At 39.0% G+C, this 13,240-nt stretch overlaps 1 protein-coding gene across 7 annotated transcripts in view; it reads left to right on the top strand.

The window, feature by feature from the left end:
• Nucleotides 1-13,240, top strand: part of CADM1 (cell adhesion molecule 1) — a 333,594-nt gene that overhangs the window by 297,822 nt on the left and 22,532 nt on the right. For 5 of the 7 annotated variants that reach the window (XM_055273222.2, XM_055273224.2, XM_055273225.2 and 2 more), the window contains one exon: nucleotides 10,972-11,004. The exons of the other annotated variants lie outside the window; for them this stretch is intronic. In XM_055273222.2, coding sequence (XP_055129197.1) covers nucleotides 10,972-11,004 — 33 coding nt within the window. The remainder of the gene's footprint in view (nucleotides 1-10,971; nucleotides 11,005-13,240) is intronic. 7 annotated transcript variants of the gene reach the window in all.

Below are 13,240 nucleotides of genomic sequence, written 5' to 3'. Positions count from 1 at the left end.
TCCTTGGAATTTAATTGTTCCTTTATTTTGGAACTCTAATGACATTAGATACTATGTTCTTAAGTTGAATCTTAAGGACCTCAGAAACATCCAAGCATTTAACAGTATGTCAGATATTTTGCAGCTTATGCATAAAAGAATTCTTTTTTAAGCATCACTATTCAAAGCAAAATGCTAGGGAAAATGGCAGCTGACTACTAGAGAAAACGCCTATAGCTTCTGCTTAGCCATGTTTGAAGAAATGGTAAGTACTGTGGCTTTCAATCTTGTCTCTGTCTTAGTTTCATCTCAGTCCATGTAAGGGAAAATATACACACCTAACTTCAATGTGCCTATTTGGGCCATGCTACTAAATGCATAGTCATCCTTCCTGCTCCAGAGAGTACCCGCTGGCAGTGTTACTACCTGTTTGTGTTGCCTAGGTAGTCACAAGAGATCAGAGGGAGTCACTGTCTTTTCCATGCTGAGCACTCGTGTGCCCCTCCCTGCCCTCGGTCACATATTGGAGGAGTGGAAGAGGCAGCCACTGTGGTTCTAACTCTGCGGCTTTATCTTTTTGGACTGTCTGAAACTCTTATTCAGCATGAGTTTTACTGTCTCTTGTTTCTGTCACTGAGGGAGGTGGCATGCCATCCAGCCCTTCCTGGCATCCATTGGCTCTCTCATACTGCTTGATGTGGCTTGTCTGGGAGCCATGGGGTTTCTTCTGCCTACCTAAGTAGGAAAGCTTCTGGCCACACTATGTCCACTTGACATGAAGGATTTCCCTAGATAAGGCCTTCCCAACCTGTGTTTACAGGGACTTACCCCAAAAACATGTGAAAGTAATTATTCTGTGAGAAAAAAAATATCTCTTGAAAGAGTAACTTTTCTGCTGCATTTTGTTAGCTGGTGAGACTGCAAGGTATCTGAACCGTGTGCCCTGGTACCCAACTCTGTCTCTAGACTTCTTTATGAACACTGAGTATTTTACTCCCCACCCTTCATGGTCAGCTCCTTTTTAGCACCCTAGATATCATTGCTATCCTTTTCATTGACATGCTAGAGACATTTCCAATTTTCATGGGAGTCAATAAGATAGAGATGATGAAAATTCAAAGTGTTCAAAGAAAGAGGAGGCCTCATCAGTTGATAGAATATACAACAGATTGTCTAATCTCAGTTTTCTTCACTTTTCTACCCATTACAATGGAAAAAGAGAACCCTTAAGGAAGCCAGTGCTTCTCAACATTGGTTACAAAACCATCAGTGCCAGCACTTAATTTAAAATCTTCTGAAAATCCATCAGTTGGTTTTCATGTCTCACTCTAAATTCAGCTCCAACCAGGCTGCTTCCTAGATTCTTGTCTGTGTGTGTTTCTGTTTTGGCTCTTTGTTACTTCCTTCTGTAAGCTTAAGTAAACTCAGTTTGTGGACCTAGTGAATTGATTCTTTCCATTTTCTATACCATTCACCAGCATATCAAAGATGCTTCTTCCTAACTCTGATTTCCAGAGTAACCGTGCTATCAACTTTTCATACTAAGAACTAGGTTTTTACCTTTTCACATTTCTTGCCTCCTACCCAGTTCATAAGCCAAATTAGACTCATACTCTTGTGAAGTGCCGTTTAGATATTAGTGTGAAATATATTGCCTAATTCTCCATTGCCCTACATATATTAACCCTTTAAGAAAATATATCAGCAGTCTGTTTTATCTTTGCAGAGCTTGCCCAGGTATGAGCCAGCATTTATTACCACTCATTCTAGAAGGTGCCAGCTAGGTAGCTATCCAGGTTTACATTTTAAGGCAGTCGAGACCTTATTCACGTGGTATATAAACACCACATTTCTCTTTTATATGGAACAACACTTTTCATTTGCAGCTGGCCTTCTCACTAGCTTATGCTTTTTTTTTTTAAGACCTTTCTTAGCACTCGCTGAACTCCTCCCCCCTCACAATCAATCTCAACAACTCAGCAGAGTCGCTTCAGTTCACAGCTCTTAATCCTTCACTCCAGACTGAAGCTAATCTTATGTCCTCAAACAGCTACAACTCACTGTTATCACAGTTCCGACTGCAGAGACTCCATTTAAGAGGAAATTTAAAAAATAAACAATGCTCTATTTCTGTCCACATCAAAGGTACCTCTAACAGAAACTTGTCTTTGCTTCTGTCTCTCTGCTACTGGCCTCTCAGCTCAAGGTAATGTAAGATGATCTCATAGATGCACTTTAGCCTCTTGATGTTAGCAGTTGAGTCCTCCCTGCACACAAAATACATTTGTGGTAATGAATGCCCAGAATCTCACTGGCACACCCAAGAGTAGTTAAACTAAAATTGCTACTAACACAACATTGTAGAATTTGTTGCCTTAATGGATGTGATCTTCTAGGCTTACTGTGTCTTAACAAGCAGTCTTATATATATTTATCTTGCCCAGAAAGTACACTTGTAGAATTTAACATTTGCTCCTTTCTCCAAACAGATTAAAGGTTATGCAGCTGAATGATTCCGTGTCCCATTTTAAAGGTCCAGGCTATCCCCTAGATTTAGATTAGTTCCTAAAAAATCTTCCAGACTGAATCCTGACAAATGGATAGCTAAATTAATTTCCACTCCTCTTCTCTCTTGCACTGTTTGGTACATTACAGCCACCATTAGCCTTAAAAGCTGCAACAGCCAAATTCAGTGACAGTAACATAAAGCCTGAGCTTAAAAAAAAAAAAAAAAGAAGAGGAAGCCCACAGTCATCTATTTCTTTTCTCCCAGTCAAATGCAATAACTGAAACCCATTCCCTAGGTCAGGGTTTCATTACAAGAAAAATGTACACATGCAATAGAAAAATATTTTTAAACTCGAGAAGTCATAGTTGATTTCTGATTTCTCTGAAAGGAAGTGTTCCAGTGTTATCTTTTATCTTCCATAACCAGGATAATCAAATTGTTCCCCTTGTTAGGAAGGCAGACTGGCATTCTGTTCTGAGTCACCTGACTTCCTTGAAACATGTTAAAGCTTCATCGTGGAGACCCTTCAAAGAGAAGAATTATAAGCCAAATCTGACTCTGCTTTGCCCACCCAGAATCATACCCCTCACGGGTGGGAGCACAGGGCGTTTTCTGCCTACTGCTTACCCTACACGGAGCAGGTCTGGAGAGTTACACGTGAAGACACACATCTAAGCATGGCCTTATCTAGGGAGAAATTTTTGTAGTCTCTAAAATACTGAAAGGAATACAAACAGTCCCTGATTTATGATAGTTCATCTTACAATTTTTTGACTTTAGGATGGTCTAAAAGCAATACGTATTCGACAGAAACTGTACCCATACAGCCTTTCCCTTTCAGTACAGTATTCAATAAATTCCATAAGGTCTTCAACACCTTATAAAATAGGCTTTGTATTCGATGGTTTTACCCAACTATAGGCTAATGTAAGTGTCCTGTGCACGTTTAAGGGAGGCTATGCTAAGCTGTGATGTTTGGTAGTTTAGGTGTATCAGATGGATTTCCAGCTTACAATGTTTTCAACTTAGGGGGGGTTGATTGGGACATAGCCCCATTGAAAGTCAAGGAGCATCTGTATTTGATGTCAACTTGCCATATCAACTTGTGGCTTTAAAACCATTAAGCCGTTACAGTATCATTAAAATTTTTTTCCAACTGTAAAACAGTTTTAGATTGGGAGCCATTCAGAGCCTCACTATGATTTGCCACGAGGTTCATTGGAGTCTGTTCCTTTTTTTTATTGTGTCAAATTGTCCATGTGGTTTCATTCATGAAGATACATGCTGTCTTATGGAAGCATAAATTGCATAATTTAAATTGCCCCTGGAATCCTTTGTGAAAAGATGGAGACAGCCAGCCATTACCCCGGGTAAGAGTCCTTCACACAGATTCCTGTCAAAAACTAGAATAGAAGAAAAACCTGATGCCATGCTGGGGTGGCAGGGGGAGGTGGGGGAGTGTGAGTGAGTAGGGAGTGTTTGTTCTGTCTTGTTTTTAACTTTCTTTGTAATTAGTTGACTTTGTGTGTTAGGTGTACATAAACTTACCCATTTCTGTGATAGTGTTAGCCCCTGTCTTCCAGTTAGATCAAACTTTTTCCTGTAATCATCTCAGGAAAACATGTTGTGTTTCCCTTCCTAGTTAGCGTTGCTGTTGTTTCGTTTCTACCTGGTTGTGCCTTGAGTTAGATGCTTGATGAGGAATATCATAGAAAGGACTCCACACTCAGTTTTAAATACCCTTAGCAACTTACAGAGAAAATTCAGGCTGGGGGGAGTTCAACCTGGAGGTCGCACTATACATGTGACTGTCATAAATTAAAAAATTAAAACCACCTTAGAATAAGAAATGAATAGCTATAGGGCCAAATTCTGAAACACATTAAAAAAATCCTTTCATAAGAATGAAGTAGGTCATTTCTAAATGAGTTTTCCTCTTTTTAAAAGTATGTACCCAATTGAATATTTTGTGTTCCTAGGAAAAGAAAATAGCCAGGCTTTTCTTATTGGTATCTAAGTACTCAAAAACCAATATAGCTTGTAGCAAATGATTCCTACCCCCAGGCCCACATTATTATTTTTGGCTTTCATAGTCTGAAATCATAAGCTTTTGTTATGTGTAATGTGGACTGGATCGCATAAATAAAGAAGGTGGGTATAGCCTTTATCCTTCAGTGATATTTATAGAATATGCCCAAGTGGGGAAACTTGACACCAGAGCACATGTTTTTAGTTCCTTAGGTACAAAGCAAAGAAGCACACCTGTCCTTAAGACTGAATCTATGTCATGACCATCTAAATGATGATAGAGAGCTTTCCTCCAAATAGAGCTGGCTATTCCCCAGGGTCTTAGCCTAATGAATCCTACTCTTTGCTATTGATATTTGCGTGGTTCAAGAGCTGGTCTGCTTTTAGTTATGCACTCAACAAATACTGAGTGCCCATAATATGTACAGCACGATGCTAGTGCTTATGGAGACAAAATGCTCCCTAAAGCCCTTATCATGTGGTTGCGAGAACAGGTTACACACACTGGAACCCAATAAGAGATCCTGTGCAATTGGGGTGATTCAGTGGCACAGGCAGAAGGTGCCATAGATGCTGAGGAGAGTGTCATAGTGGACTTTGGTCTGTGCCATCAAAGAAGGGACAAAATGTGGATAAGAAAGGATGGCATTTTGGAAGTTACGCATGAAGGTCCAATGTTACTTCAAGCATCTATCTTCAATGTGTGTTTATTTTGCATGTATTTATGTTCCAGGCATAGATTAGGCCACTCTTGCTAGGAAATACACATCTTCATCCTAGAATGTTTACTAAATTGCCTCTTTTTCTAGAGTTGACATCTACTTCATTAAGATTATTTTTCATTCAGCATTTATTGAATATTCATCAAGTGTTATTGATATGCCAGTATGCCTAGTGACAAGAATATTTTGGGGGCACTAGTAAGTACTCATGAGCCACCTTTTACATAATAAGCCACCTTTTCAAGTTTTTACTCCAAAAAGTATGTGTCCATTTTTCTTCATACTGTCTTAAGTGTCTACATTTTTTTTTTCTGATGATTGTAAACGTGTTACAAATAACAACATAGCTAACCAGCTTTTGACCTATATTGATTTAGGAGGGAATGAGAAAAGACTTGAATACTACAGTGATGGAGGCCACCTGACCCCACATTTTTTAAAGAATGAATGAGACATGTGATGCGAATGGAAAAGTTTTTAATGCCTCTATCATAATTTCAATAACTTTATGCTCTTTATTTTAAAAATAATCCTGGAGATAAAGATGTGACATGTTTTCATACTAAAGACCTATCAACAATGCAAACAAATAGTACTGTGAATACAGGTTTCCCGGAATTAAAAAGTGATGTTTAGAGCTATCTTGGTAGTGAAAAATAAAAGACTTGACTGGAAGGACCCAGCCCTCCCATACCTAACACAAAATTTGCCAAGACTTAAAAATATGCTACAACTTATAGAGAGCATCTTTCCTGTCTCCGTCACTACCCTCATGGCAACACCCTCTTCTTTTCCTTCCCTCCCCTCTGCCTTCCTCTTATCTGTACCCCTTTCCACTGAGCATTGACATACAACATGATATAGGAATTGTTTTTCTTGTTAAATGAAACCACTATACAGATTCCTATTATTTTGCAGAACATCTGGTTTGCAAATGAAAAGATCTCAGGGGCACAACAGCACTAGTGAACAATTCTGAAGAAGCTTTTAACAAAACTTGAAATTGCATATCCAAAAAAAAATCATCCCCCGTTGCTGCTGTTTTGTAGCACACAATCTCTTCACTCACAGGGGAGGTGACTTTCACAAGGAAGAGAGCTCTATCCTGGCTCTCCTATTTTGGCCTTTTAGTTTTTGTTCTGTTCCTATCCACTTCTCCTATCCTTAAGACAGGGGAGTTTGATTAAAATATAACATTGATGGAAAGAAAATCAGCCAGGAAACCAGGAGAAAATAAATTCCAGAGTTTAATTTTCCAGCAGTTATTTTTGTTTTCGATCGAGTTCAAATAACTTGAAAGAGAAGAAAAAAAAAAAAAAAAACCACCATATATTTAATATATATTGGCCAGCACAGCACAACTATGAAAATAAAATTGTCAGGGGAATTCCTTGCCTGCCCTAGTGTCTAGATTTAAAGCACCTCCATAACACAAACTGAAGGGGAATTCAATTAAGAAAACCCATTGGCTTCTTATTGACTTTAGTTAAGAAAATAAACTGGGAGAAAGTATATTAAAATATGTCTAACTGCTTAGTATGCTTTCATTTAGGCTTATGACAATCAAAAATGAGAGAATTTAAATTTTTTACAATTAAGTTCTGGTTTTGAGTAGATTGTGTGTTATCACACCGTGCATTTTTTTAATGTACACCTTACTCAAACACACCCTAAAATGCAGGCTTGCAGTCTGCGCATTGTAAAGCAGGAGCACCACAGATCAATTGGGGGAAAAAATATTTAAGGTTGTGAATTTAATTTTGTCTAGGATTTTCATTTTCATTTATGGCACCCGTTGTGTTTGAGACCATGGACCATTTTATGGATTAGTTTTAAACCCCCAGTCTGTCACACTCAATGAACAATTCTAAGTTGGAGAGAATCCATATGAAAGGATTAGAATGTGCCACAGTGGAGCTTACACATGACTGTTTCAACTAAATATTGCCCAGCTGCCTCTCCTGCAGTAATTTTTTTTTTTTTTGCTACTTAGTTAAATTGCTAGTGTCTCTAATTTCACACATTGTCAGAGCTTTTTTTATTTTGTAAATATACTGCAACAATAAATGTATGTGATGTTTCATTTATTCAAGATGGGGTCTAATAAACTGTAGGACTAGGAGACTAAGAAGAGAAGCCAATTTTGAGTAGAACGTGCATCTTTCAAATAATAGTGCTGGGCCCTTCTTTGGATACCTTGTTTGACTGTACTCATAAAATAGCCAGAGAGTGACTGTTAAGACCGTACACACTTACTGGGTTTTCAAGAAGATGGGATTTTTTTTCTTGGCCATATAATATAAATGTACAATAAATTTGCTCTCTTTGTAATTAAAATTAAAATAAGAGACAGTAGCTCAGCTAGGCCTTTTAAACGTCTGTATAACCCAACACCACCATAAGTGCAGCTCAATTTTTTGTGACCTGTTTTTCTCATAGACTAGCTCAAAGATTTTGTTTTTTAAGGCAGCATCAAGATGAGGTTTTAAAAAGGCTTTGTTAGGGCAATTAGACATTTTCATTTTTCAAGCTGATTACAGCATTTATCATTTATATTGAAATTTTACTGTTTGCATTTTGCCTGTACACTTAGAATGTTACCCAACAATATGGTCACCGCACAAGTTGATTCACAGGGTGTGTTTGCACATTTCTCCAGTTTTCTGATTAAGATACTCTAATAAATCCTGCCTCACAGAGTTGCACTCACTTCAGAGCCAGGGTGTCTATGGTTTCTGCATGAAGTCATTACCCAATTATGAAGGAGAATTAGATTCTGTCATCGTGGTCTCCTGCAGGGAGCACAAAGTTACTTCTAAAGAATATTTTCTTAATTCTTTACTTGAAAATAACCTCTGTTCAAGTAGCATACCAGATGCTCTTAGAGAAATGGAGTCAGTGACTCCCCAGACACACCGTCAATCTTGCCCTGAACTTTGTAGCCAGCCTGTGTTTCTCCTGCAGTCTGCTACCCCGTTACTGCTCATGGTTTTGCCATTTCCAGGTGCAGTAATCGTGTGTTTGACTTGAACATGTGTTTGCTGTTAACCATTTTAGAATGTTTTTTCTTCTCAACATCCCCCTTTCCTCCCCTTTTGGGTGCAGTTGATGGATTTCCCATCCCCGGAATGGGGGGGAAGCAAGATGCACTGTGGATTTTCCTTCATTTATTTTCTGGTACTCACCTAGGAGCAGACGCCTAGCTTCACTTGAACTTCATCTTAAAGCTGACATGATGTTGTGATGTAGGAAGACAGTAAATTGGGGTCACTGGTTAATGCTGATATTATTTTTGACGACTCTAACCCTTAGGTCTTACTCCACCCCCCGCCCTTCTTTCATTTGTACTTAATTATTTACCTGGTGAAAATAAAGCATATGCCGGGCATGGTGGCTCATGCCTGTAATCCCAGCACTTTGGGAGGCCAAGGTGGGTGGATCACCCGAGGTCTGGAGTTTGAGACCAGCCTGACCAACATGGAGAAGGCCCGTCTCTACTAAAAATACAAAATTAGCCAGGTGTGGTGGCGCATGCCAGTAATCCCACCTACTCAGGAGGCTGAGGCAGGAGAATCACTTGAACGCAGGAGCCGGAGGTTGCGGTGAGCCGAGATCATGCCATTGCACTGCAGCCTGGGCAACGAGAGCTAAACTCCATCTCAAAAAAAAAAAAAAAAAAAAGCATACTAGAAGAGCTACTACAAAAATAATGAGCCAGAGTGTTGATTGCTTTTTTTGTAATTTTGGAAAGGAGCCAATGCCTATCTATAAACTGTATTAACATGCATATAAATGTTTCTGTACAAATGGGCATTTGATCCTGCCCCTCAAATTTAAAGTACCTAATGCTGCACTTGGATGTTTCAACTAAGGAAATGTGTCATCTGTGTCAGGAGAATCTGTGACAGAGTGTGTTTCAACTGTACAGTTTTCTGTATTGTTTTTTACTGCTATTTTATGCACACAGACTTGACTTGTAAGTATTTTGTTCTTATGCGGTATATTGTATGTTTCTCTTTCCTTCGTCTATTCGTCAGAAACTAAGCTATCAGTAATATTAAGCTGCATTGGCCTTTCAGACTTCTGGTTAATTCTGGCTCCTTAGAAGGGATCTAATTTTTGATGGTCTAGGATCCTCAGGAAAGCATGCCAACTGAAGGGGAACGCCGGTGTCAATTCATGTGTCATATTTATACATCAGAAGCACCAGGCTCATTTGCCCCCCAAAAAAGCTTCATATGAAGTTACAGTGCATTTAAACATTGCCTGTGTTGAATCAAAAAGTCCCTTGGCATCTCCACAGCTCATGAAAGCAATTACCAGCTAAATAGCTGCATTCTACAAAAGGACAGTGAACTGCTTGCTTGCAGTTTAACTCAGAATCTTACTTCAACCACCACCGTTTGACTAGAGATAACTAGCTCCTGTCTCAGTATCACCATTCCTTTTTGCCAGCAATGAGTCGTAGAAGGAATGTGCCTGGGAAGTTTAGAACTCAAAATGAAAGTATGGCCAGATGGGTTGACATTGGAATGAGGTTGACTGGAAGAGTGGTGATAAAATGACTCTGGAAAAAGAATGTCACCCTGCATTTTGTTAGATATTTATTCCACTTCCCCTGTAGCCAAAAATAAAGAGAAAATTCCTTGAGCTCCTTGGAGGAATTTCTTTTGAACAGGAGCAAGTACAGCAAGTTTGGCTTAGAAGCCTGGTAGAAGAAGGAGAAAACTTGAACAGCATCAGAAATAGAAGAAGAAAAAGACAAAATACATTTCCTTCCACAGCAAGTTCATCTAGCAATGGAAAAAGAAAAAACAAGAACAAACAAAAAAGAAACTGCACTCTCTCCTGATCCAGCCACGAAAGCAGGACTCCCAGCCCCTCAGAACGGTGAACATGGTTCTGAATTGTGAGCGAAAGGATGGCTGGATACTTAAATTTTTGGAATGTCATATAATTAGAAATGGCATTTGGCAGATTGTGTGAACTTGGGTGTTTTCATGAAAGGCTTCTGCTCTTGGATTTTAACATGAAGAGCTTTAGAGTGAAGAATGGATGTGTGTGTGTGTGTATAGAAACTAATCTGTGAAAACCTTGAACATGTTCATTGCCATGGCCTCCCACTTAATTGAACTTTCCGGCTAAACTATGCTGAAATAATACACTGGATGGAAAACTTAAACCTGTCTGTTCATCTACAGGCATCTGAACATAAGCAGTAAAAGGATCCTAAAAGCATGATTGATTCAATGATGCCTAACTGGCAGTCAAGAAGCTCAAGTGCCCGGGTGGGTTGGGTTAAAACAAAGGCAATGTTTGAATGTTATGAATCCATTGTTTAACCAGCCTTTCGACTGAGCTTTTCTGTCGCAGTCCTGAGCCTTGATGCTTTAAGAGCCATCTACCAGCCACTGAGTTTGCACTGGTGTTTCTCATCACTTTGCATGTCCACCTGACTATTGACTAGCAAATATATGTGTCCTGGCAAGACCCCCAGAACCAAAGAATTTACTGTTTTCCTCACTGGCTCGCAGCTTTGAGCTCAAGGCATGTCTTAAAACAGTGCAACTCACTTCAAATGCTTTTTGCTTTTCATTTATTATTGCTTGTCACGCAATGTTCTTTGAAAGCTTGCTCATATATTATCTGTTCCATTTTTTTCCATTTTCCCTTTTTTTGCATGCCGTTCCTCCTGTTTCTTCCCTTCCTCCAATCCTCTGTTCCCGTCTGTAGACACAACGGCGACGACAGAACCAGCAGTTCACGGTTGGTATCACATTACTGTTTATCTACTTTCTCAGCACTGCTGAGAGGCAAGGCAAGCCTGGGAAAAAGAGAAATGTAGTCTTCAAGGGAAATCATGTTTCAAGTAGACTGACCTCATAAGTATACTATAATTTTTTAAGGTTTGAAAAGATGTCAAGTCTTGTCATTTCTGTTGTGAGTTCAGTAGCTAGTGGATGCAAGCTGAGATGAGACCTTCTCCCCACTGGGTGGCTGGAATTGTAGGAGTTTCAGTGGCACAGAGTCCTCCTTACTTACAAAACTCCACTAAACCCTGAAATACATGGGGCTTCAAACAGATGAGTATTTGCAGGCAAATTGTAACATCTGAATTAAAGGCCCAGTAGCTTTGTTTATATATAGGCCATGGTCCCAGGTAAATCTTGAAGAGGAGTCATTTGTGTCACTTAGTGAAGTTGAGATGGAAGGGGAGACCAGGGAAGAAGATTCCTGTTTAAAATCGTGAGCTTCTGGTGAGGAAGGTCATTGTTCTTCTTTAGAAAGGTCATGACTTTAATTATGTTGCTAATCATATTTACCCCATCACCCCTCACTGGTTCACTCCTAATCTCTATGTGTTCATATAACTTTATGCTCACATTTGGCAGAAAACTCCTCCAAACCGAGAATGATACCATATGTCAATTTTATCAGCATTAACTGGGACTTTAAATAAGTTACTGGTGTGTGTGTGGCTTGCAGGTAAAATAGTAATACGTTTTTAACCACAAAGTGATAAAAACTGAGTGAGTAAAGCTCAGGAGGGGCATCAGGAAATGTGATCTCTTTTTCCCCATCTCACTAATGACTTACTGGATTGGAGTAAGTCTGTTAACTTTTCTATGTCTCTCCAATCAGAAAATGAGAATCATATTTCATCTGTATATTACTTTATTACTTAGCTCAAATCTAGCCCTGACAAGACTGTGCTTAGAAAAGATATGTTAGTTTAAAACTGGGCTGAATTTTAATAATTGAATCCAAGGGAATTATTTGGTAAAGGGCCTACTTTAATCGCTTTGCCTGTTGTTGTACAGAGTGGAAATCTATCATTTAAATGACAAGAGGTGATCAGCCAACCCTGCCATGTTAATTCAACCTTTAGAGAAACATTTCCTGCCACAGACTGACTCACTTAGAGACCTACATTTGATAACTCACCAGTTGGAAAATCTCTAAGCTCTGTAGGAGCTGTCCTTGAAGGTCAGGCCTTGATGCTTGGCAGTTCACCCCATCTTTTGACTTTCCTATGATGAATTCTGAGAAAGCAAAACAAACTTATCCTTGGAGTGAATGGGGTGAGCAATGTATCCTTCCTCACCCCATTCCTATTTCTTTCTGCCCTTTCTGGTCATTGGCACAAAGGGAAAAGTTCATAAAATAACTTAAAGGGGCCAGGTATGCTGACAGTCATGAGAAATCAATTAGGTATACAACTTCCACTTTCTAAGGTAATGCCCCATAGTGCTTGCTACATCTCAGGCATTGCAGTCCATTAAGCTCAGTTATTTGTAGGTTTCATCATTAATTGAGCACCTCCTGACTTTTATCGATTATTCCCAAGGGTTATTTTAATGTAGTTAGAGAGATTTTATTCTATTCTTTTTAAGATACTTAAGTGTCTTTTTAAGATACTTTAAGTTTTGAGCTTACTATAATTAACTTCAAGGTAAAATGCAAGTTCATCCAACCCATAGCCCATGGGCCACATGCAGCCCAGGACGGCTTTGAATGGGGCCCAACACAAATTCATAAACTTTCTTAAAACAGTGTGAGATTGTTTTGTGATTTTTTTTTTTTTTTTTTTTTTTTTAGTTCGTCAGCTATCATTGTTAGTGTATTTAATGTGTGGCCCAAGAAAATTCTTCTTCCAATGTGGTCCAGGGAAGCTAAAAGATTGGACACCCCTGATATAATGTAACCATACAATTCCTAAATTCTGTGAGATCCTTGAAGAAATATTGATCATGTGTCTCCTAAAGCTCCAGAATTCTATTTTCTAGGTCCCTTCAATAAAATTCATGTTCTTACGTGACTCTAGTGGATGTAGGTCTCAGAGTTGGATAGGCTATTCGAAGTAGGAAATTTGTCCCCAATCTGAAAAATAAGAAGTTAACTTTCAGGCTGATCCTGATTTTAGAGTACTAGTTTTAATCAGAGCTTTCCCTGGAGAGACAGAAAGAGAAGGTGATCCCTTTTTGTGGTATAAGGAAGAGAC

The sequence above is a fragment of the Symphalangus syndactylus genome, chromosome 3, assembly GCF_028878055.3.
Source record: "Symphalangus syndactylus isolate Jambi chromosome 3, NHGRI_mSymSyn1-v2.1_pri, whole genome shotgun sequence".
NCBI classification, from domain to species: domain Eukaryota; kingdom Metazoa; phylum Chordata; class Mammalia; order Primates; family Hylobatidae; genus Symphalangus; species Symphalangus syndactylus.
Note: the sequence above shows the minus strand (reverse complement) of the source record. Positions and strands in the feature narration are given on the sequence as shown.